Source organism: Marmota monax, unplaced genomic scaffold (assembly GCF_021218885.2).
Source record: "Marmota monax isolate L192 unplaced genomic scaffold, Marmota_monax_Labrador192_F-V1.1 WCK01_AAM20220418_F8-fsc00092, whole genome shotgun sequence".
Classification (NCBI taxonomy): Eukaryota; Metazoa; Chordata; class Mammalia; order Rodentia; family Sciuridae; genus Marmota; species Marmota monax.
The window spans coordinates 2,438,996-2,464,609 of NW_026692583.1; the positions used below are offsets into that span (position 1 = coordinate 2,438,996).

General features: G+C 44.9%; 2 protein-coding genes across 4 annotated transcripts in view; both read right to left on the reverse strand.

The window, feature by feature from the left end:
- Window positions 1-8,254, reverse strand: part of Cfap251 (cilia and flagella associated protein 251) — a 72,240-nt gene extending 63,986 nt beyond the window's left edge. For 2 of the 3 annotated variants that reach the window (XM_046446301.2, XM_058579844.1), the window contains exons 1-3: window positions 7,978-8,254; window positions 5,863-6,536; window positions 4,654-5,037 (exon numbers count right to left, since the gene is read on the reverse strand). In XM_046446301.2, coding sequence (XP_046302257.1) covers window positions 4,654-5,037; window positions 5,863-6,516 — 1,038 coding nt within the window. In that variant the 5' untranslated portion in view covers window positions 6,517-6,536; window positions 7,978-8,254. Of the gene's footprint in view, window positions 1-4,653; window positions 5,038-5,862; window positions 6,537-7,964 lie in introns of all 3 variants that reach the window. The other variant, XM_046446302.2, reaches the window with a different exon arrangement.
- Window positions 8,255-9,716: 1,462 nt separating this feature from the next.
- Window positions 9,717-24,865, reverse strand: Psmd9 (proteasome 26S subunit, non-ATPase 9). Its single transcript, XM_046446115.2, has 6 exons — window positions 24,622-24,865; window positions 20,302-20,404; window positions 16,465-16,676; window positions 14,706-14,807; window positions 10,412-10,500; window positions 9,717-10,093 (listed from the first exon to the last, which is right to left on the reverse strand). The coding sequence occupies exons 1-6, from the start codon at window positions 24,757-24,759 to the stop codon at window positions 10,066-10,068; spliced, it is 672 nt and encodes a 223-aa protein (XP_046302071.1). The 5' UTR covers window positions 24,760-24,865; the 3' UTR covers window positions 9,717-10,065.
- Window positions 24,866-25,614: the final 749 nt, after the last annotated feature.

Genomic DNA, 25,614 nt, shown 5'->3' on the forward strand with positions numbered 1-25,614 from the left:
CCATAGCAGCACGATTCATAAGAGCAAAAGCAACCCCAGTGTCCACTGGTGAATGAATGGATGAACAGACTGCCGTCTTTCCCTACAGCGGAATATTATTCAGTCTTTCAAAGGAAGAAAGTTCTGACCCAGGCTACATGGATGAACCTTGAAAACATGAAGGGAAATAAGCCTGTCATGAGAGGACAAGCACTGCTATGGTTCCAAATTCAGAGAGAGAAAGGAGAACAGCAAGAGCCGGCGGCTGAGGGAGGAAAGGAAGGAGAGATTTGGTTAAATGGGTGCAGAGTTTCGGTTTTGCAAATGAAAATGGAAAGGCAGTGGGATGGATGGATGCCTCAGCAACTTAGCAAGGCCCTAAGCAACTGAGACCAATCTCTAAATAAATACAAGAAAGGACTGGGATGTGCCTCAGTGGTTAAGCACCTCTGGGTTCAATCCCAGTTAGAAAAAAAAAAAAAAAGAAAAAGAAAGAAAGAAAAGAAAAAGCCTTTAACAGTAAATAGAAACCATTCCCTACTCTTCCATTCCCCAAGACCCAGACCTCACTAGGCACCAACCCACAGTGAGCAGTTAACATGGTGAAATTCCACTACTTCCTGAAAGCACAGTGAACAGTCAGGTGATAATAAAGTCAATAAGTAACAAGAAAGGCAAGTATTCAACCTAAGATTTGGTTCTTATATACCATTTTTTCCTGGAAGGATAAAAGATAAAAAGACAAAATTCTCTTAGAAGAATTAAAAGTTCCACATTTCTAGGAATAAATCCAAAAATAAAAATTTCATTAAATAAAAAATTATAAGTACTAAAACCTATTACATTTTGGGGGGGGCGGATATGAGGTATGAAACCAGGGGTGTTTAAACACTGAGCCACATTCCCAGACCTTTTTATTTTTCATTTTCAGAAAGGGTCTTGCTAAATTGCTTAGGGCTTTGCAAAGTTGCTGAAGAGCTGGCTTTGAACGTAGGATTCTCCTGCCTCAGCCTCCCAAATTGCTGGGATTACACATATATACCATTGAACCCAGCTAAATCTATTACTTTTAATTGAATAGAAAAGCTTTTTTATTATAATTTTATGTTTAAAGTCTACTGCTTTTAATTCAATGACAGCTTGTTTTTGTAGTAATCTTTTGTGTATCCATACAGATTGTGGTGTATCCGTACAATGGGATGCAATTCAATGATAAAAAGAAATGGCCTGCTGAGCCACAGCAGGACATGGAGAACCCTTACATGCATATTGCTAAGTAAAAGAAGCTCATCTAAAAGGGCTCCATACATTCTAGAAAAGGCAAAATGACAGAGACAGTGACAACTCCAGCGGCAGCCAGGGCCCAGCAGGAGGAAGAAGAGGGAATAGGTGGAGCATGAGGATCCTGAGGGTAGTGAATCTCTCCTGAAAGATCCTGAAATGGTGGATACACATCATTCCGTGCTTGTCAAAGCCCACACAGCATACAGCACAGAGTGACCCCCTAATGTGAACCAAGGACTTTAGTTAACAATGATTTGTCAATGTTGGCCCACGGAGGCCAACAAATGTACTGCTCTTGCAGGATGTTAATAAAAGGGTCACCTGGGGAAGAGGGAGGTGCAAGGGAACCGATGGGACTCTGTAACTCTGGGCTCAATTTTCTTTTCTTTTTTTTCTTTTTATATTTATTTTTTAGTTATCGGCGGACACAACATCTTTGTTTGTATGTGGTGCTGAGGATCGAACCCGGGTCACACGCATACCAGGCAAGCGCGCTACCGATTGAGCCACATCCCCAGCCCCTGGGCTCAATTTTCAATAAGCTTAAACTGCTCAAAAATAAGGTCTATTAAAAATTAACCATGGGGCTGGGGCTGTGGTTCAGTGGTAGCACGCTTGCCTAGCATGCATGAGGCACTGGGTTCGATTCTCAGCACCACATACAAATAAATTTTAAAAAAATAAAGGTCCATCAACTTCTTAAAATAAATAAATAAAAAAGAAATATATATATATATATATATATATATATATATATTTTTTTTTTTTTTTTTTTTTTTAACCAGGGGGCTGGGGCTATAGCTCAGTGGTAGAGCACTTGCCTAGCATGGATGAGGCACTGGGTTCAATCCTCAGCACACATTAAAAAAAATAGATAAGTAAAATAAGTTAAAATTCTTTTTAAAAAATTAGGGACAATTAATTAAACATGGAAGAATGTAGAAAGTGATGTTTGAATGATGAGACGTTAAAAATCAGGGAATTATATTGGACTATAGAAACAAAATCGGGAAAGTTTCCTTTCTTATCTATGAACTAAGTACTTATAAAGTTAAATGGATATACCATACATTTTTCCCCAAGACAGACATAGCAGGTAACATGGCCAATTTCCCTCTCCTTCATTCTTCATTCTCTGTCCTGTTCTGTTTCCATGTGCCTGTTCCTTATAATTTATATTTCTATTTAGATCTTTTATTGTGTGGGCGTGAGTGGTAGAACGATGGAATCATAATTGTCTCAAACTGCAACTTCTAGGAACAGAATTATTTAATATTTGGTTCTTAAAAACTGATTCATGCAAAATGAAATTGTTCTTTTGGAAAGTCGCTAATCCTAAAAGGATCATCATATTAATCCTGAAAATTAATTTTTCCATTTTGTAAATTAGTTATAAAAAGCAAACATTTCTGGACAGACTCTCTCCTCAGCTACAGCAGCTCTTCCCAGGTCAACTGGGCTGCCTTCACCCAGTGATGATGGGACTCGTCACCTAGCAGAGTGTTAATCCCTATATTCTATATCAGCTCTAACGTGGGGGACAAATGACCAGGAGGGAGCCACCTCTTACCTCAGCCTTTTCCTAAAACATGCTGATGTGAAAAATAAAATTTTATTGTCAAACCTGAACTTCTCTGTGTGTGATATTCTGAGATCCTGCCCATAAGAACATGATTACTTTGTTTCCTGGCTGGGTGGAATTCATGGTTATGTCTTTTGCCAGTAGCATTGTGACTTCTCTCAGGGGACCTCAAAAGAAAAAGGTGGCCACCGGAGGCACAAGAGAGAAGGAGGAGCACATTCCCCATGGCAACTTTTGTGAGAGGGAAGAAGGAATTAGAAGAAACATAAATGGCTACAGAGAAGTGAGCAGTTACATTTAAAAAGAAAAAATGGAGCTACAGGCACCGATATCAGAAACCTTCCAAGACATACCGAGTTTTCCACATCTTGCACAAATGCAGGATATCTCAGTGGTTAAAAAAGAAAAAAAATTAAACCAAATGTGAGCTGTGTGTGTGTGTGCACCCTATGAACACACAGTATGTTGGTGTTCGTCAGGAGAAAGATCAGGAAAGACACAGTCTCCCAGATGGAGCAGGAGTTCCCAGGGAAGCGAGATGGATGGGAGTGGGTGTGGGAGAGGGCTCTTCCTTCAGACATGTCTATGTTGTATGACGTCTTTACAAAGAGCACTGATTGGTTTAAACAAAAGAAAAATAATAAAGGAGAAAGGTACTTTCAAAAAGCTAAAGAAACTTGCAAAGATCCAGGAAAGTTTTGGTCCTTCAGCGAGACCAAAGCCGACTGGAACCAGAATTGGGGAATGGCTCTCCTGGAGGCCAGCGGCAGGCCGGGCATGGATTCCTCGCTCTTGCGGCCATCCTACCTGAGCTCTGGTGAGCTGGAGAAATAAGACCAAAGTCTGGATGGGCCCACAGCCCCATTAGTCTACAGCTCAGGCTGAACAACTGCAGGCTGTGGGAGACCCCTGCTCAAAGAAGGTCAAATCTCTAGAAAGGAGGTTTGTAGCAGTCTGCCTTCCCCACTGGATGACTCCACTCCCCATCGTCCTTGTCCTCTGCATCATACAGTGTAGAACACCCATGGTGGGTCACTGTGTTAGGAGCTATGTTGGGTACTTTATATGCCATCGATTGCTGCCAAACTTTCCACAGGCATAAGACTACAGGAAAAAAGAAAAACAAGGCAAATCCTAGGAAATGATTTTCTGAAAGTAGCAGATGGAGGAAGAAGAAGGGGAAAAAGAAAAAAAAAAACCCTGCTTTTCCTTCTCTGAGTACATGACAATATTTTTATGCCTCCCAGATGGTGCTTCCCTGGAATATCATCAGCAGAGGCAGAGTCCTTGGGACAGGCTGGTGCTTTGCAAAGCAGTCTCCACTTTCATCACACCTGTCACTTTTCTGGCCAGGATTTGGGGAGTCCATAAAGGCATCAACCCAGTGGAGGGCGGAGAGGTGAGGCAAGAAGGGGAAGGGAAAGAACTGAAGGGACCCGGGAGGTTACAACATGGCAGGTGGAAAGGAAAGAGGGAGGAGGGAGAAGAAGGTGGGAAAGGAGAAGAAAAGGAAAGAGGGTGGGAGGAGAGGGAGAAAAGTCAAGGGGAGAGAGGGAGGACGAGATTTTGAGTCTCTTGCTCAAAACAGCACCCTATGCAACAAACTATGCATGGAATTTCCTGCCCGTTGAGCAACAGTATTGAACCCAGATGGAGCGTTCATGTTCCCGTTCATCACACATGTCCAACCAGAGTTCTTAGCTTAAAAAGCATCTTTCTGGTAGGACGTTCTCCAGACACACATGCAATTCTCCTGTTTTCTCATACTCTCCAAGCACCAGGGAAATGAAGGTGCACTTTATGCTTACCAAGGGGTACACAGGGGTGCTCTCATCCTTTTGGAACAAGGAATCCTCTGTGGTGGTGGACACCAGGGACTCCTTGGAGACCCTTTCTTTTTCTCCTTTTTCAGTGAGGTTGTATGACTCTTTCTTTTCATGTGTCCTTTCATCCTCTTCTGATTCTGTGGCTTCCTGTTCTGATATCAAATCCCCTTTTGCTTGTTCCACTGTGTCTTGGGGAGCTTCTCCAGGTTTCTCCTCAAGCTCTTCTGGGAACTGCCAATCTGTCTGATCAATCTCATTATTGATTTGCTCCAAATCCAGAAATGAATGTTGTGAGCTGAGATCTCTTAAAATTTCATTTATTTCAGAATTGCCTGATGGTAAGGAAGACTTATCTCCTTGGGTTTCCTTTAAAAAGAAATAAAAGGAGATCGTGATTCTAAACACAGTGCCTCCTGCACATTCTCCTATTTATTGTTCCCTCTATTCTTCACCAGCCAGTCTTGGTGTTAGCCTCACCTTGGAATTATGAGATGTTTTTCATAATGTGTCAGGAGCCTGGCACATTTTGTGCTTAAGAAATGAGTCCAAGGGGCTGGGGTTGTGGCTCAGTGGTAGATGGCTTGCCTAGCATGTGGGAGGCACTGGGTTCGATTGTCAGCACCGCATATAAACAAATAAATGAATAAAGGTCCATCAATAACTAATAGAAAAAAAAATGAGTCCTGGGTGAGTCTGGATTTATTCTCAGCCTACCAGCAGGCAACGACAGTAAAATCATTCTTTTAAGTGTCATTGGTGGTTTCCAAAAGCCTGCTAGACACAAAGTTATTTATGTTGGGCCAGGGCTGAGTTCTCCCCCACTAGGAACAGACTGGGGAGGCCAATACCACTGTTATTGCACTGATGCTAAGATGAGCCCACTTCCGCTAACCCCTACTGCCCTTTAAAGTCAGCTGAGTGCACACCTCCCTCCAGGGAACTTGTCCTGATCATCCTCCTAAATGGGTTAAATTGACTTTTTTTTTTTTAATCTCCTGTGCATCTCACAATCCCTGCACCTCCATGTTGTGTTACGTATGCAGTTGTGGGTCTGCCTCCAGACATACCCTAGAGCTCCTTAATTAAATGGATTGTGTCTTATTTGGTTTTGTATCCCCAGAGCCTGGTGTATATTGAGTATTCAATTAATGATTTTGAATGAATGGAGGAATGAATTACAATTCTACTTACCAGGAAAGCTCCTGAAATGGATGACTGAGAACTAGAAAATTCTTTCTCCAAACTGATCATGGACATGATTTCTGAAGGTATCACTGTGATGTCCTCCTGGACTCCTGCAGCCACCTCTTCCTCAGTTTTTCCAAACTTGTCCTCGGTTTCTTTTACAACAGCCTCTTCCTCCTTCACCACCACCTCCTCTTCCTCTGCCTCTCCTTCCTCCTCACCTTCACCCTCTTCTTCTTCCTTCTCCTCTCCCTCATCTCCCTTCTCCTCTTTTGTTTCTTCTCTCCACTCCTTCTCCTTATCCCTTTTCCCCTCCTTTTCTTCTTCTTCCTCCTCCTCCTCCTCCTCCTCCTCCTCCTCCTCCTCTATCTCTTCCCCTTCCTTCTCCTCCTCCTCCTCCTCCTCCATCTCTTCCCCTTCCACCTCTTCCTCCTCCTCCTCCATCTCTTCTCCTTCCACCTCCTCCTCCTCCTTCTCCTCCTCCATCACTTCCCCCTCCTCCTCCTCCTGAGATTCTCTCCATACTGATGTGTCATCTTCTTTTGATTTTTGCTCCATATTTTCTACCTCTTTATAATTCAAATTGTATTCTTCTTCTTCCACATCTGTTTCTTCACTTTCTTCTGCTTCTTCCAGGGCATTTTCTTCTGCATCCGACATTTTTCTCTGTAGAGGTTCCTCTAGAGAGATATTGATCATAATAATCAGCAAGCCCCATTTTGATTCCTGGGTGTACTATCCTATTGATGAAATGTGCAACACCAGCTCTGGTTTCTTTACACAGGAATAAGAGGAATATCATATTTTTTTGTGTGTTACTGGGGATGGAGGCCATCCAGGGTGCTCTACCACTGAGCTATATCCCTAGCCCTTTTTTTAGTGGGGGAGAGTGGGTAGGTACCAGGGATTGAACCCAGGGGCCTTAACTACAAGGCCACATCCCCAGCCCTCTTTTTAAAAATATATTTTAAAATTTAAGTCTTTTTTTTAAAAAATGTTTTAGTTGTAGACAGACATAATACCTTTATTTTTATTTATTTATTTTTATGTGGTACTGAGGATCGAACCCAGTGCCTCACACGCACTAGGCAAAAGCTCTGCCACTGAGCTACAACCCCAGCCCTATATTTTTAAATTTAGAGACAGGATCTTGCTAAGGTGCTGAGGGCCTTGCTAGGTTGCTGAGGCTGGCTTTGAACTCATGATCCTCCTGCCTCAGCCTCCCAAGTGATAGGCATGGGCTAATGTTCCCAGCTCCCTCACCCATTTTTTTAAAAAAACTGAGATAAGGTTTTGCCGAGTTGTCCAGGTTGGCCGCGAAATTGCAGTCCTCCTGCCTCATCCTCCCAAGTAACTGGGATTACAGGTGTGTGCCACCACACCCAGCAAGAATGTCATATTCTTGGGAAAGTCCAGCCTGAATCTTAAAAATATTGATTCCATGCCCTCTCATCTTTCTAGGAATATGCTTAGAGCCTTCTAACTCATTTAAAATATATTCGCATTCCCACAGGCAGCAAAATTCATAACCTAGGCATTAGCAATGACTCCAAGGACACAAATAAGAGAATAAGCAGTGTAGCTTTGTGGTTAAAGCATGGGTTTTGTAGTCAAAGCCTTGCATTGAATTCCATTTCTTTGCCTCACCTGCTCCATGACCTTAGGCAAGTCGCTTTACCCCTCAGAATCTAAATTTGCTCACAGGCAAAATCAAAATGATAATACTAAATTCAGGGCTTGTGAAGATTAGATAAGGCGCCAAGTGCTCAACACAGTTCCGGCACACAGCGCAGGGGAAAAAAAGGTAATGGTCATTATGAGGATAAAAGCAACCCTAATTTTGCAAAGAAATGAACACTTTAAAAGCCCTCTGACATACTCTTTTCATTTTTTCCTTACAACAAACACGAGTTGGAGGCGAAGCCACTGGGAAAGCTAGCAGCAGCTGACTCTCCAAACTGCCAGGCACCTTGGCCCGCTTGGAGACATGGGGCTTGGGGAGGGGACAGGTGTGCGGGTCTGTGGGGGCAGAGCCCAGCCTCCTCCTGCGCCCCCAGCCACCCGAGGCCGCGACCCCCACCGGCCCCTGGACTCTGCCCCAGACTCACAGAGCGCGCCCACCTTGCTCCTCAAAAAGCCGGGGTCCTGCCTCCTGCAGCCCTCAGCTGGTTTTGGACTTTCAGCAGGCACCTTCTTCACCAGCTCCCTAGATACGGTTGCCACCCAAGCTCCATCCCCATGGCAACGGCTGCCGCCTGCCGGGGCATCCGACCGTAAAGCGAGAGGTCAGGGCCATGGTCACGTGCCCAGAAAGAGGCTGCGAGCCGGGCCCGCGCGCCCCCTGCCGGCCACTGTGGTAGCAGCTCTTACTCCCCTTGCTCTTTGACACTCCAGGAACTCTCCCTGGCTTTCCCCATGGTGTCATCCCCGGAGAAACTGCCACGACCAACACTGGCAATTCTGACTTTCCCAAGGCTGGCCATGATTATGTGAAGTGGAATGAACTATTTGATAAAATTCCTCTTGCCAAAAGCAAACTGAACTTCCTAGTCTCACGAATACAACACAAATCTATCACCTGCCTCTGGCTGGGACATTGAAGGTACAGAGAATTTTGGCTAGCAGGGATTGAATATTATCCAGGTTGCAGGATCTTGTTGTTCTTATCACAAAAATTCTGCAAAACCAGCGTGGTTAAATCATTTAGGGTCAAACTGACTCCCAGCCAGAACTGCACAGGAGAGTGCAACAGGTGGCTATTCTGGGCTTTCCAAGGGGAGGCCTGCAGGAAACCAGCCAAGGTACTGCCACAGAAGACTCTCTGCTGCTATCATTTTAGAAGGTGAATGATTCTTCCCCACTCCCACCTCCCACCATGCCCCCACTGCTGCTAAGCTGATTCATATGCACACAGCTCAAAGGAACAAAGGAGATACCAAGGGATAAACTGAATGGTGCAAGCTGTTTATTATAGTCTGGGACTTACAAAAAGAGACTGGAAAATACTTGGAATCAGAACATGGAATTTATACAGCATCCACTGGTACACAGCATGTCTGTGGCTATAAGAGGGAAGATGTGAGGCTGTACGGCAGGACAGTTGTGGGAAGATGTTCCTACGATGCCTTTCAAATTGAGCATGAAAACCCACCATGGAAGCACACACCAATATCGACTGCCATCAGGGGAAGCTGGTATCTGCATCTAACTCCAGAAAATCCAATCCTAAGTAATGCAGGCTTCCTGGCAGAATGTGCCAGACCTCCCCCAAAACACAAAGTGGTCTGCAAGAGCTGGGGAAATAAACACTGGAACAAGAAATTAAGATGCAGAGTCCCAGGAATCACTGAAACCCATCTGACATCTTAAGAGAGAGAATGAAAGGCAGAAAGCAGCAGCATCTTCAACAGTCAGATCTGTAAACACAATTTTGAGCATACCTTAGTTCACAAAACTGTTGTTCTTAGGACATGGCTGGAAAGTACGAGGGTAAAAAGTCAATTTAGAAGCAAATTTGCAGGAGTTTTTATTCTAGAAGTGAAGGGAGCTTGCTGCCCTCTGGTGAGTTACTGAAGAGGAAGCTGGCACACACTGGGCCACCCAGGGAACCTCCTGGCTTTCCTCATTCTCCAAAGGGAGCTATGGTGGCTGTAGAGGCTCAGAGGCTAAGGATACCAAACTTCTGTGTCCAGAGTAGCAATGGTTCAATGCAAAGAAAGTTGCTGGAAAAATCTTGACTTCAGCCCAATTGCTGTTTTTTTTGTTTTGTTTTGTTTTGCCCAACTTTAAGAATATTTCAACCCCATCCGAGCTTAGGTTTTGAGAGGTTCCTAATAAATTCAGCTTGGGTGACAACACAGTCATATCAGAACTGCAAAACAGTGTTTATTTGAAAAACAAAATTCCTAAAGGAATAAAGTCACATGGGCACCTGCCAGAATAACTCCCGCCCACTTGCCCACAATCCAGAGAATTCCCATTTTGTGACATGGCCCAATGTGCCAAAGATGCCAAGCACAAATCTCGTTTTTAATGCCTTAATCCAGAGAGATACATTGGGAGGCCACAGCATCTCCACCACCTAGACGTCCGGCTTCCAGCCTCTTCCAGATCCTTACTCTTTGGGAGTGAAGAGAATGAGGAAATCCCCACCAGGCCCTCGGGCAGGGCAAGGGAAGAAGCTTTCCTGATACTGTTTCCCAGGGACAGTCATCTTTGCAGAGGAATGATGTTGCAGCTACAAGGAAGAAGAGGAATGGCATCAGTCTGGTGGCCCACTGGGAGGGCGAGCAGGTGAGCCCTTGGGAGCTCCTCACCGACACCCTTTCATTCTCTCAAAGCAAATGCCCAGCTGATGAAAGGCCCAGAGACCCTCAGGAGACCCTGAGGCTCTCTCTGCCTCTACACCTAGAGCCTCCTTGCTACTATAAGCCTTTGTCTCAGTTTCTACATATTCTGGGGATTCCCACAATTCAGCAAGCCCCCTGGAATTCCCCACTTTATGGCTAACACTCCACTCACGCTGCAGTGTGCATGAGTGAGGCAGATACCTTACCCCAGCAGACCTTTCCCGGCCCAGCGTGTTGGAACAAGCCTGAGCTGGTGTCTCTCCCCTCTGCGGATTACTGTCACATTCAGGGGTTTCTGCGAGAAAAATAAGATTGTTTCAGGTTCAACTTAATATTCAAAAGGATTCAGGTTCAAACATTGACATGTCATTTTGTGCCCACCGAGTTGACCAAGATTTGTATTTTATTTTATATATTTATTTAATTTTTTTTTTAGTTGTAGTTGGACACAATACTTTTATTTTATTTATTTATTTTTATGTGGTGCTGAGGCTTGAACCCAGCTCCTTGCACATGCTAGGCGAGTGCTCTACCACTGAGCCCCAGCCCCTAAGATTTGTATTTTAAAGCAAAACCCTGCAGTTGGCAACAGTGTGGGCCCTTGGGGCCAGTGGGAATACACCAGTTGTGCCATCTTGCTGGAGAAATGTGTTCCCCTCAAAAATATTTACAGGGTACATGTAAAATACATTTTACAAAAGCATAAGAAGATACGCAAATAAAGCGTTCATTCCAGGACTCTGTGTGTGTGTGTGTGTGTGTGTGTGTGTGTGTGTGTATATATATATATTCAAAAACTGAGAATACTCAAAATATCCATCTATAAGATATTGTTCAGCTAGGCACAGTGGTGCACGTCTATAATCACAGAAATTCAGGAGGATGAGATGGGAGGATTGCATGTTTGAGGCCAGCCTCAGTAACTTGGCAGGACTCTCTGTCTAAATAAAATATATATAAAAAAAAGGCTGGAGATGTGGCTCAGTGGTTAAGCATCCCTGGGTTCATCCCCAGTACTACTACTACTACTACTACTACTAATAATAATAATTTTAAAAAGGGCTGGGGATGCAGCTCCGTGACAGAACACTTGCCTAGCATTCACCAAGTCCCAGGTTCAATCCCCATGACCACATTAAAAAAAAAAAAAAGGAGGAGGAGGAATAAAAAGAACAAAACTGTCCAGAGTTACATCCAGTCAGGTGCGCTGGCATGTCTATAATCCCACAAGTTCAAGGCCTCCTCCCCCTTTCACTTTCCTTGGTTCTGGGATTCAACCTCCTTCCTTTGGGTGCTCTGCTCCTCCCACCTCAGGACCTTGAACCTCTGGATTTGCCTTTTGGACAATTTCATACGAGTGGGTCATATAATATGTGGGCTTTTGCATCAGGTTCTTCATTTAGCACCAGGTTTTCATGGTTCACCGATGTGTTTTATTCCTTTTTTTTTTAATTTTATTTGTTCTTTTTAGTTATACATGACAGTAGAGTCCATTTTGACATTCTTACAAACATGGAATACCTTATTCTAATTAGGATCCCAGTCATGTGGATGTACACAATGTTGAGATTGACTGGGGTATTCATATATGTACACAGGGAAAGTTATGTCTGATTCATTCCACTGTCTTTACTATTCCCATCCCCACTCTCTACCTCCTTCATTCCCCTTTGTCTAATCTATTGAATTTCTATTCTTCCCCTCACCCCCTTGTGTGTGATAACATCAAGAAATCAAAGAGAACATTCACCCTTTGGTTTGGGGGGATTGGCTTATTTCACTTAGCATGGTAGTCTCCAGTTCCACTTATTTACCAGCAAATGTCACAAACTCATTCTTCTTTATGTCTAAGTAATATTCCATTGTACATATATACCACATTTTCTTTATCCATTCATCTGTTGAAGGGCACCTAGTTTGGTTCCATAGTTTAGCTATTGTGAATTGTGCTGCTGTAAACATTAATGTGGCTGTGTCATTGTAGTATGCTGATCTTAAATTCTTTCGATATATACCGAGAAGTGGCATAACTGAGTCAAATAGTGGTTCTATTCCTAGTTTTTTAGGAATCTTCATATTGCTTTACAGAGTTGGTTGCACCAATTTGCAGTCCCACCAGCAATGTATGAGTGTACCTTTTCCCCCACATCCTCACCAACATTTATAGTTACTTATATTCTTGATAATTGTCATTCTGAATGGAGTAAGATGAAATCTCAGTGTAGTTTTAATTTGCATTTCTCTAATTGCTAGAGATGGTGAACATTTTTTCATGTATTTCATGTATTGTTGAACATTTTTCTTCTTTTGAAAAGCATCTGTTTAATTCCTTTGCCCATTTACTGATTATTTGGGTTATTTGTAGTTTTTTGGTGTTAAGCTTTTTGAGTTCTTTGTATCCTGGAAATTAATGCCTTATCTGAGGTATAGGTGGCAAAGATTTTCTCCCATTCAGTAGGCTCTCTCTTCACACTCCTAATTGTTTTCTTTGCTGGGAAGAAGCTTCTCAGTTTCATATCATCCCATTTGTTGATTTTATTTCTTGCACTTTAGGAGTCTTACTGATGAGGTCAGTTTCTATGGTGACATATTAGAGCGCTGGCCCTGCATTTTCTTCTAATAGGTGCAGGGTTTCTGGTCTGATATGTAGGTCTTTGATCCACTTTGAGTTTTGTTGTAGGGTGAGAGACAGGGGTTAAATTTCATTCTACTACATACAGGTTTCCAGTTTTTGTAGCGCCATTTGTTGAAGAGACTATCTTTTCTCCAATGTATGTTTTTGGTGCCTTTGTCTGGTATGAGACAACTGTATTTATGTGAGTTTGTCTCTATGTCTTCTATTCTGTTGGTCGTCTTCCTGTTTTGGTGCAATGCCATGCTGTTTTAGTTACTATAATTCTGTAGTATAATTTAATGCCAGGTATTGTGATGCCTCCTTCTGGCTAAGGACTGCTTTGGCTCATTCCTTTTTTTTTTTTTTTTTTTGGACACAATACCTTTATTTTATTGGTTTATTTTTTTATGTGGTACTGAGGATCAAACCCAGTGCCTCACGTGCTAGGCAAGTGGCTACCACTGAGCCACAACCTCAGGCCCTGGCTCATTCCATTTTATGACTGAATAAAATATGCATTGTTTTTATAATAAAGACTATTTATTTATTTTTGTAATGCAGGGAACTGAATCCAGAGCTAGGCATATGCTCTATCACTGAGTCACACCCTAGCCAGACAATAATGTTTTTAACTGAAGATTTACTTTTTTGAAAATATATGCACTAGGGGCTAGGGATGTGGCTCAAGCGGTAGTGTGCTCGCCTGGCATGCGTGCGGCCCAGGTTCGATCCTCAGCATCACATACAAACAAAGATGTTGTGTCCGCTGAAAACTAAAAAAAAAATATTAAAATTCTCTCTCTCTCTAAAAAAAAGAAAATATATACACTTGATCCAGAAACTGCACCTTAAGTAAGTTATCTGAAGAAACAGAGATTTATCTACAAGATTTATCTCCATACTTCCATAAACTTGAAAACTATCTAAATGGATAAAACAGAACGCTGTTAACGTTAACATTCAGCACCATGGAAATTTTTTTTGAACATATGAAAACAGATATTCAACTTTTTCCAGTAGTCAAGACAATACAAATTAAAACAAAATGTCAACTTCACAAAAATTTTCAAAGATCAATACACATATTGATCAGGGTGTAAATTAGTAAAACCTTATCAAATTACCTTAAACATGCATACTCTTCAAGCTTATGAACCTACTTGTTAGTATCCATGGAGAGAAGCACACACATGTACAGTCACATACAGTGTGCCCTACTCTTCACACTGGCACAGAGCTGGCAATACCTAAACATCCCCAGTATCAACAACAGAGTACTACGAGGCAGTGAAAAAGAGCAAGGCATGAGCCCAAGTGAACAGACTTCCAGAAACACTGTTACATGAAAACAGGAACAGGAAACAGGAGGGGGATTTGAGGTAGGTTGGCTAGGAAAGGCCTTGCTGAGAAGGTGTCAGTAGTGTAAAGAGGAGGGAAGTGAGGAAGGAAAAGCCTTGGGGTAGAGGGAACAGCAAGTGCACAGGCTCTAAACAGGGACTGCGCTGAGCAACAGCTGTGAGGCAGCCAGGGCCCCATCACTGCTTCCAGGCTACCCACAGATGCCGCCCGCTACCGTCAGAATATCTGGGTCCCCTCCTCCAATTCATACTCGGAAATCCTGATCCCCAGTGAGAAGGTACCAAGAGGTGGGACCTCTGGTTGGCATCAGGCCATGAAAGTGGAGCCCTCATGCTGAGACTCATGAAGACGCAGTGGCAAGGTGGTGTCGGTGGACTAGGAAGCAGCCTGCACCAGACCCTGAGTCTGCAGGGCCTTGCTCCTGAGCTTCCCAGCCTCCAGAACAGTGAGCTGTATGCTCCTGCTGCTTGTAGCCCCAGTATATGTAGCTGCCAACCTGCCAGGGAGCCCCCGACTCCCCAACTCACCCCCTCGCTGTGCTGCACCACACTGCCAATGTTGTGCAGCGACTGGAAGTTCTGGGTGTTCACAGAGCCAAACTCCACAATCTCATCATCCACCTGAAGACCCTAAAGAGAGAAGAGGAAATGAAGACCAAGGCTAAGGGACATGTGCTCCTGGAGTTCTCCACCCTTCAAGACCCAATTCAAGCCAAGGTCAAGAGGAGATTTCCTATAAGGGAGAACAGCAGGCTGAAAGAGGACATCAGGGATTTAAATACCTCATGCAGGAAGGGACAGTAGGCAACCGGGCCACTTCCTCCCCAGGGTTCCTTCTAGGTCTCTCCAGAAAAATGCTTCTTTCTGGGGCCCAACCCCAGGTTCAAAGGCAGGAAAAGGCAAGCCAGTCTTAGGTCAAGATTCAGATGAGTTAGATATTTGCACTCAAAGACCAAACAAGCTGTCACAGGCCTGAGGATGACCAGGAGGAGAGTGATCCTTTGTTCTCGGTCCCAAGAAGGAAGATCACCACTCATTCACCCTTAACAAATACTGGTTGTGAACCAACTATAGCACCGTACTTGAGGCTGTGGATACGGCTGTGAATAAAACAGAGCTTGTGCACAACTTAGAGTCCTGTGATATTGGTAATCACAAGATGATTGGCAGGTCTTGGATTCAGGACCCAGTTCTTCCTCTTGGGAGCTATCTATGCCAGCACAGGTTACCTCAGGTCTTCAAAGCTTTTCCTCATGGGTCAAACAGAGTAAAGATTAGCATCTATCCCAGAGGGTGGGCTGTGGAGTTAAACTTAACTACAAGTCTACATGCTAAGCTGGACACGAATGTCCACAGCAGCACTCTTCCTAACAACTCTAAAGTGGAAAATTCCAAATGACTATTAGCTGACAAATGGATAAACACAATCTGGCACAGCCATGCAGGGGAATATTATTCAGCCACAAAAAGGGAGGGAGAATGGACACCTACTGCAATGCAGAGGAACCTGGAAAGCCTGATGCTGACCAAAAGAAGCCGGACACAGAAGACCCACTACATCGACCACTCCCTTTCTATTAAAGGCCCAGGACAGGCAAATCCACAAAACAAAAGGCGGATTGGAGGTTGCCAAATCGGAGGCAGCTACCTGGGACCACAGGGCTTATTTTTAGGATGATGAGAATGTTTTTTATTTCTGATCTTGTATTCATGTGTGATCACAGGAAAGTCATGCCTGATTCATTCTCCTGAGAATGTTTTTAAACTGACTGTGGTGATGGATGCACAATGCTCTGTGAAAACACTAGAAGTCTCTTAATTGTGTGCTTAGATAGGTAATTTATGATGTGTGAATACTATCTCAATAATGCTGTTAAATTAAAACAGCAAACAAACCCTGTAAGATATACAACTCATGCCTTGAGCAAAGGTAGCTCAGCATTCTCAACTACTCTTCAATACCAAGATAAAATGAGCCCCAAGAAGAAAGTCCCTTTCTGTCTCTGGGGACATTTCTCACCTTCCATCTTGTGTCCCAGCTGTCACTGGGAACAGGTCTCTCCCCCCCCCCACCCAGTTTGGTGAGCAGCAGGGTTTGACCCCTCTCCAAAATCCTGACCTCCTATACACAGTAGACCTTGACCAGTGCTTGTTGAAGTGTGAAGGAAGTCAGAGCTGCAGCACAAAGAGATAGGGTCGGGTCCTCACAGCCTGCCCTGCCAGAGCCCATGACCACCCACCCACAGTGCTCCTCCCTGGGTATGGATTTGGGGCTGGGCTGGATTACCGCAATGCTGGCTGGAGAGCCAGGGCTGATGCTGTTCACTTTGGCAAAGGCCTGTGACAGGCTGTGGCCCTCATTGTGGCTCATCCTGCGGCTCATGGCCTCCTCGTGGGCCTCAGCCAAGTCCCGTGCCTGCTTCTCCTTGTCGTGAGCATGCAGCTGGTGTAGGGCCTCTTCCACCTGCTTCATCACCGCTTTGTGATCATTCTGCAGGCCTGGGGGGAGAACCGTCACATCAGGGGCACAGGACACCTGCACTCACTCACTGAGCATTTGGAAAGTGCCTGTTACATGCCAGACCTAGGGACAGAGGCTGAGGACAAATCTCGAACAAGACAAAAGGACCTTCCCTCCTGAAGTGTGCTGGCTAGAGAGAAAGCAGCTGTGGAACAGTCACCACAATAACATGCAGCGACCCCCGTGTGGGCCCAGCCAGTCGAGGACATCAGGTAGGGTTTCCCAAAGGCAGGGCAGCCCTGGCGGAGACCTAAGGGAGAGCGGAAGTAGACCTCAATTGTGAGTGAGGGGGCTGGGGATGTGGCTCAAGCGGTAGCACGCTCGCCTGGCATGCGTGCGGCCCGGGTTCGATCCTCAGCACCACATACAAAGATGTTGTGTCCGCCGAGAACTAAAAAAAAAAAATAAATATTAAAAAATTCTCTCTCTCTCTCTCACACTCTTTAAAAAAAAAAAAAATTGTGAGTGAGGGGCAAGCACGGTGCTCAAGCAATTGAGTAAGGCGGGCTCTGCACAAGAAAGATGTCACTTTGCTCCTGATAGTTTGAGAAAGAAAATTGAGGCATAAGCCTCATAATACATGCTGGGGCGCTCTACCCTGTCTGGGAGAGGCCACAGTTGTTAGCTAAAGGCTCCTTGCTACTGGGCTCTATCTAACTAGAGCAATTGGGAGGCAAATCCTTGGTTTTCCAAGAAAGAAAAAAAAAAAAAAAAAAAAACGGAAACTGAGAGCTTATGGATGAAATTCTCTGATTTTCTGGTACAAAAGGCTAATTCAAAATAATCACCATGCCAGTCAAACAAGTCCTGCCTAGGTTAGTCCAGCATAGCACTGGCATTTTGATAACTGTTTTTTAACCTCAAAACAACTTATCCTGCTGCTCTGGATTCCACCTCTTTGCCCACACAAATCCCTCTTCAGAGTTTCAAAGAAGGCCCGTCAGACTTCCAAGGGGCCTTCGACTGTGGGCTTAACCCCATCCCTGTCATTATGGAGCAAAGGCAAGGTCCTCAGATATTCCAGGACTCAAGTACTCAACCCACAGGAGCAGGCGGGAGGAAAGAACCCAGAACTGAGCAAATGGAGACATATCCTGGCAGGAAGGCTAAAAACAAAAAGTCCACCACCATGTGGTGAGGTCCATGAGGGTCCCAAGAATCCCCATCAATGCCCAGCACCTAGTCAATACTTAATACACAACTACTGGGTAACAGAATAAATGCCTTTATTCACAATATATTACAATTCTATCAGAATTGAAAAAAAAATTTTGATAAATCTTTCTGCAGTAGATTTCAAAAACCAAATTTGCATTTACAATAATATACCAGGCTAACAAGCTGCTAATCAGGGGAAACTGGGTACAAAATATGTGGGACCTTTCTATATTAATTTCCCAATTTTTACATAAATCTGAACTGTTCTAAAAAATAAAGCCCGCTTTAAAAATACAATAGATTAGTGAGGAAAGGGGAGGGTAAGAGAGGGTAAAGGGCGGATATGATCAAAGTACATTACACATATGTACAAACATGCCACAATACAGCCTTTACTCTACACAATTAATACACAAACACAAAAACAAAATGTGAGCCCATGGCCATGCCAATAATCCCAGCAGCTCAGGAAGCTGAGGCAGAAGGATCACAAGTTCAAGGCCAATCTCAACAATTTAGCAAAACCTCGCCTCAGAATTAAATAAAAAAGGCTGGGGATGGAGCTCAGCAGTAAAGTGCCCCTTCAAATCCCCAGTACTACAAAAATTTTTTAAAAACTAAAAAATAAACTTGTGAGAATAGTTTTTCAAAAGAAGACCAATGAGGAAGAATTGCTCAACAGACTCTTACGTGTAATAAAGTCATTAAGATGGCACCATAGGACACCCAAAGAATAGATCAATAGGACAGTGAAAAAAGACCAAGAATAGACCTAAGCATGAGTGGGAATGTGGTATGTGGCAACACTAGCATTTTAAATTAGAGGGAAAGAGGAGACTATTAATAAATGGTTAGAATATCAAACTAATCATCTGGAGAAAAAGAAGTCAGCAGGTGCTCAGTAGCTCAGTCCCCCTGCAATCTCCCCAGGGTCCTCCTAATGTAGAGGCACACTGCCACATCCCAGGAACTCTAAAGGTTTAGACAAAGTCCCCAAACTTCCCTCAAGCCTGGTCATATTAACATGGCTTTCCCCTTCTCTGTGTCTTCCTATTTCCTATTTATTTTAATCTACAAATGAAGTTCTTCTTTTACCAAAATCTTTAGGGTCAAGTGACACTCTTAAAAGGTGTCCCATTATCTTACTGTGGCATGGGGAACTTCAGCTCTGTCAACCCTGGGGTTCCATGTCCCACCAGGGCATGCTGCAGGTGAAACCAGGGTTCAAACAGATTAAATGGCATTCCTTCAGTGAAAAGCACAGATAATAAATTCCCTTGTAATGAGAGTCCATGGTCAAGACCCACCGCTGCCTACCAAGGGCAGGGTGAGGAATGGCCTCCACAGTGCCCACGGCCTCATCTCTGGAGTCGGTGAACACCTGACCTGCCATGGCAAAAGGAATTTGGCAGACGTGGTTAAGGACCCTGAGATAGGGAGATGGCCCTTTATCACAGTGGTCTTGAGAAGTGAAAGAGGAGACGGGAGAGTGAGAGAAAGAGGCGAAGACAGAATCAGAGGCTGGGGAGATGCAACGGCCTTCAAGATGGAGATGTCCAGGGGCTGGGAAATACAGGTGGCCTCCCGATGCAGGAACAGGCAAGGAAATGGGACCTTGTCTGAGCTTCCACAGGGAGCCAGTCCTGCGGGCTCTTTGAGTTTAGTCCAGTGAGACCCATCTACACTTCTCACCTCCAGAACAGTAGGCTCAATGTGTGTGGTTTTAAGGCAGGAAGTCCGTGGGCATTTGTTACAAAAGAAACAGAAAACCAGCACCCAGCCTCTGCTCTCTCCCAGTCCCTTAGCTAAAAGCAAATGAATGCATAAAAGAATTCATTCAGGACAGTGATGCACCTGCGCCTGCGCCTGCTCCTGCGGTTGGTCCCCAGCTTTTCTGATGGGCAGAAGGGTCTATGAGGGGAAGGAGAAGTTGACAGAATGGGCAGGAGGTGGGACTTGCAGAAAAGATCCTGGAGAGGGGGTGCTGGCTGGCGCTGGACCTCCCCACCTCTTCTTGCCTTTTCTTTCCTGCTTGCAACATGGGCTACTGACCCCAAAGGAGATGCAGAACCTGGACTTGTGCTCAGCAGCCCAGTGTACACATTTCATGTCTTTTGTTGGAGTGACCATAGTCAGGTCACTACCCTAAACAGCCAAACATGTTCCCTAACACACACACAATGGATTTGACCAGGACTTTAAGCAGCACTGGACTTGGGCTTCTGTAGATCAACAAAGTTTTCTTAAGAACAAAACAAAAAAAAATCGAAAGCCTACATGTAGAACCCTCGAGTCTAATTTGCTCCCTTCAGTCTGTCCCTTGGTGGGGGCAGTGAGATAATCGCATCAAGGAAAGGGGTCAGCAGATATCCTGAATATAGGCCATTCCATTTGTGGGCTTTTAGCATCTTGCCATGTAGCAAGGAACCCATGAGGGCCACTCACAGATGATGTTGTGCCTCGCGGTGCGGACCTGGTACACATCCACGTCTGCCCGGGGGTAGCCCTCGAAGTCCACCAGTGGCTCGTTCATCCCAACTCCTTTTTGCTGGAGGAAAAACACGTGGTCAAAAAGATGTCACAGGTGGAGCGTTCTCCATAAGCCATTCCCCAGACCCTTGCCCTTCTGAACTGTAATACAGGTGCAGGAGAGGTGCTTATCTCATGACCTCATAACTACCTGTGAGGTGGGACTAGCCTTTCATCTTTAATATTTAAACACCATAATGCATGAACATGTTCTGTTCTGAAGTTAAAACAGGGAACACAAAACTGAGGTTCCCCCCGAGCATCACCATGAGCCCACCTCTCCACTGACTCCCCCAAATCCTCCTTCCCCCAGACAGCTGGCACCCAGCTGATCACCCTGAAGTTGGAGGGGGGGTGAAAACCCCACCGAGCTCCCAGCTGTGGCTGGGTTTCCAGTCTTCTGAAAATTAAAAGCTCTACAAGGGCTTTCCAAGATGCTTTTTGTCCTTGGAAGGATAAAGACATTACTAGTGACCTCCAAGGAGGGGCATTGGTGGTTCTTTCATCTTTTTGCAGGCTTCAAATTTTGACAATGGGAATGTATTCCCTATTCAAAATAACACATTTATTTTAACATTTTATTTTGAGACAGGGTCTCACTAGTTTTCCTAGGATGGCTTCTAACCTCTGGGCTCAAGTGATCTCCCTGCATCAGCCTCCCAAGAAGCTGGGACTACAGGAAGAGGTATGTGCCACCACACACAACTTGCCTTACCATTTTAAAGTCTCTTCCTACATAAGTCAAGGGACAGTGCATTAAAATAACCAAACATGTCACACAGTGTAAGGCAGGGGCTTTGTACCTGGTTAGACAACTTGAGTTCCTGTTCTGCCAAGGAGCTGCTGGCGCCTGTGCCTTGCCCTCCCCTCTCTATGCCTCAGTTTCCTCACTGCATGACGGGAACAGACACGCCCCTTCCTTCCTGCTGCAAGAACTAATGACCTGATCTCTGTGGACACTCAGCACAGAGCCAGGCATATCCATAGTGTAGAGGGCTAAATAGTGCCCCCCCCAAAGATATGACCACATCCTCACCCCCAGAACCTCTGAATGTGACGTTATCTGGGAAAAGGTCTTTGCAGATGTGATTAAGCTTAGGCTCTTGAGACAAGATCATCCTGGATTCCTCATGGGCCTAAAACCAGTGACGGTGTCCTTGAAACAGAAAGGCAAAGGGGGAGCTGGACACAGCTGGACAGAAGGCCAGGTGGAAATAAAGGCAGGGACTGAGGTCACACAGCTGCAAGCCAAGGACTGCAGGTGTGACTGGAAACTGAGGGGGCACAGGACACAGGACCGGAACCGAGAGCCTCCAGACGGGACCAATCCTACTGACACACCTTGATTTTAGACTTCAGCCTCTAAAATTGAGAGAGAATAAATTCTTTTTTTTTTTTTAAGAGAAAGAGAGAATTTTTTAAAATATTTATTTTTTAGTTTTCGGGGGACACAACATCTTTATTTTTTTATTTTTATGTGGTGCTCAGGATGGAAACCCAGTGCCCCACGCATGCCAGGCGAGCGCGCTACTGCTTGAGCCACATCCCCAGCCCCAAGAATAAATTCTTTTTTTTTTTTTGTAGTTTTTTTTTTTTAATTTTTTATTGTGGGTTGTTCAAAACATTACAAATTTCTTGACATATCATATTCCACACTTTGATTCAAGTGGGTTATGAACTCCCACCTTCACCCCATACACAGATTGCAGAATCACATCAGTTACACATCCATTGATTTACATATTGCCATACTAGTGTCTGTTGTGCTCCGCTGCCTTTCCCATCCTCCACCCTCCCCCCTTCTTTTTTTTTTTTTTAAAGACAGAGTGAGAGAGGAGAGAGAGAGAGAGAAAAAAAATTTTTTTTTAATATTTATTTTTTAGTTTTCGGCAGACACAACATCTTTGTTTGTATGTGGTGCTGAGGATCGAACCCGGGCCGCACGCATGCCAGGAAAGCGTGCTACCGCTTGAGCCACATCCCCAGCCCCAGAATAAATTCTTTTTAAGCCACCAACTTTGTGGCAATTTGTCAGAGAGGCCCCAGGAAACTACCATGCATAGAAAATAATAAATGGAGTCTGTAATTATTTGTCACTCCAGAGACAAGCTGCCCAGTGTGCACGGCACTGACAGAGCTACCTGTTCACTTTCCTCACCTCTTCTCTGGAAGCCTCTGTGTACCCCCAGACCAGTTCCCTGTTGAGGGAGAGGGTTCAACACTCACTCTCAACACAGAGGGCTCTGGTACGTGTCTCCTATCTTCCCACAAACACCAGGAGGGACTGGCCTCACAGAATCAATACTACATAAGACACTGCTTCCTAAAGGGTGGGACCTACACCAGTGGCAGCTCACACATAGGTCTAAACAACACTAACTCTGAAATACTTGTTATTACTTGTCTTTCTATGAGAGACATCCCAGTGGCTGAGGGTGGCTTCTCACCATAGTTTTGATTTGCATTTCACCAACAGCTACTCACAGTCAGCACTGTTTCATGTGCTTATTGGCCATTTGTATTTACTATATTTTTCTTTGGAAAATGTCTATTCAGATTCTTTGCTTATATTTTGAATTGTCTTTTTACTATAGAGTTGGAAGTGCACTTACTAAATTCTAGATGCTACCCTTACCAGATATTTTCTAAGGATTTTCCCATTTTATGGCTTGTCTTTTCATCTTCTTGATTATATGCTTTGAAACATGATTTTAATTTTGAAATCCAATTTATCATTTTTGCTTTCATATCTTGTGCTCTTGGTGTCATATCTAAGAAGGTTTTAACTAACTCAAGTTCACTTAGATTTATGCCTATGCTTTATTCTAAGAAATTCAAATGAGCTGGACACCTGGCACACGCCTATAATCCCAGGGGCTCGTGTGGCTGAGGTAGGAGGATTGGAAGTTCAAAGTCAATTAGGCCATAAGCAACTTAATGAGACCCTGTCTCAAGATAAAAAAAATAAAAAGGGCTGGGAACGTGGCTCACTGATTAAGCATCCCTGGGTTCATCCCTGGTACCAAAAAAAAAAAAAAAAAAAGTTAGACTTTTAACTCTCCATTAAAGGAAAATCAAACATAGAGTAGGACTTGAGGCATAAAGCCTTCAGCAGGCAACCAAGCACAGGTAGAAGCAATTGATGTACAGTATCACCTTAATATGTACCTTATATTTGAGGGAAGAAATCAAAATTTTTCATATACAGGGGAATTACAGATTTTTATTTTAAAATAAAAATATCTGAGTAATATCAATATCAATGTAATAATTGTATAAGGTGTGGATAGTTCTGTCTGCGGTAGAAAAAGTAAGTAAGATTGGAGAAATTGCAGGCAATCTTCTTGAAAGTTCTGGACTGAACAGATCTGTGGTCTGAATCCCACACAAGACTTTGAGCAAGTGACTTCCCTTTTCCGAGCTTCAGGGGCACTTCCAACTTCATGGTGTAGTTGTCGGGGTTCCTGATAAAACCCACAACCCAGTACCCTTCAGGGGTCAGGTGTGCACCCAGTAAAGGTACCTTGGCCTCCACGGGATACATCTTTTCCCATCACACCTATTTGGATATAATTAGCCTCCTCTTCCACTGCAAAGTGATTTGTGGTCTTACAACAAGTGGCCTAAGGAACACTCCCTCCTTTGGAGTCAGACAGACCTGGGAAGCACTCCACTCCTGCCATTGCGGAACTAGACAAGCTTTTGCCCCACTCTGGGTCTCTGTTTCTTCCTTGGACAAAAAGGATATCAGGCCTTGTCAGTCAAAACGTAGTCCTTACACTATCAGCGTCAGCATCAACCAGATGCCAGGTGATTCTCACCTGTACTGAGACTCAGTGGACGCTGATGTAAAACATCAGCGAAGCCAACTTCACCTGTCGACACTGACTACCGCCCCTGCCTCTGCTAATATTGCAGCTCTGTGGCTCCAGGCAGGTCGAAGGAACGCCGCGGCGACCCCTTCCCTAAGGTGGGGACAGAACAGCTCCCACCTCAAGGGTCGCCACGAAGATTAAGCGGGCAGGCAAACAACAGCGCCCGGCACAGAGAGAAGACGCCACAAATGCGTGTTGGAACTGCCAACCCAGCGGCTGAAGCTGCCGTCGCCGGTGCCCGCACTGCCTGCTGCCCACGGGCCTCCCCGGGAGCGGAAGACCCACGAACCGCGCCCGAGCGGGGCTCCGGCCTCCCGGCCCTCCCGGGCCCACGCCCGCCGCGCTCCGAGCCCCCACTCACGCCCTCCAGCACTTCGTAATTGGCCTTGATCTGCGCCTCGATCTCCTCCTTGCGACGCATCAGCTCGTGGATGTCGCTGACAGTCGCCGCTCGGGCCCCCGACGAGCTTCCACTCTGCCCCACGTCCCTATCCGACATAGCGGACCGCTGTCAGGGATCCTGGACGCCCGGCTTCCCGGTCACGGACCCCGGAGGAGACAGGGGCTACGGCTCCACCTGCGAGCCAAAACACCTCGGCGGTCAGAGAACGCCAGGAGAGGCGAGGGGCGGACCTATCAGAAGCCACACCCCCGTATGAACCCGTGGTCTTAGCCCTAACACAGGAAGGACTGGGTTCTCATGCCGCTACGCAGAGGCTCACGCAGGCAGGCGTCAGGTGACTCATTTTCGTTCTCATTCACGCAACAAACATTTTTAAGCGCCTGCTGTATGTATGTGCCACATAACTCTGCCCTGGCGCTCCAATTCGATTCTTCATGCCTTCAGAGCCCTTAAAGATTTACAAAATACATTCAGGTTTCTTCCCCACCCCTCAATCCAGTTCAAATCCACTCTCTTGACACTTACAGTGATCTGTGTGACCTTAGGTAAGCTACTTCGCCTCTCTAAGCCTCAGTTTCCTCACTGTAAAACGGTATAGTGCATCGATAGCACTCTATATCACGGGGCTGTCCTGCCAACAATTATTCTGAACTCTTCCTATCTGCACACGCTGCCCTAGTTCTGGAGTGGTGAAGGTCTGTGCAGTAGGTATTACGTCCTCTATAAATTGTGGTAAAAATACTAGCCATGAAGAGCTGGGGGCATAGATCAAGGGTAGAGACTTGACTAGCTTGTGCCAGCACTTGGTGGGGAGGATGATAATAATTATTTATCAAATACTTATGCCAAGATACTGATCTGAAATCAGTGTCCAAAATGTATCAATTCACCAACCCAATGAAGCCAGGATCATTATTATCCCCACTTGACAGCTGAGGAGACCATCGCAAT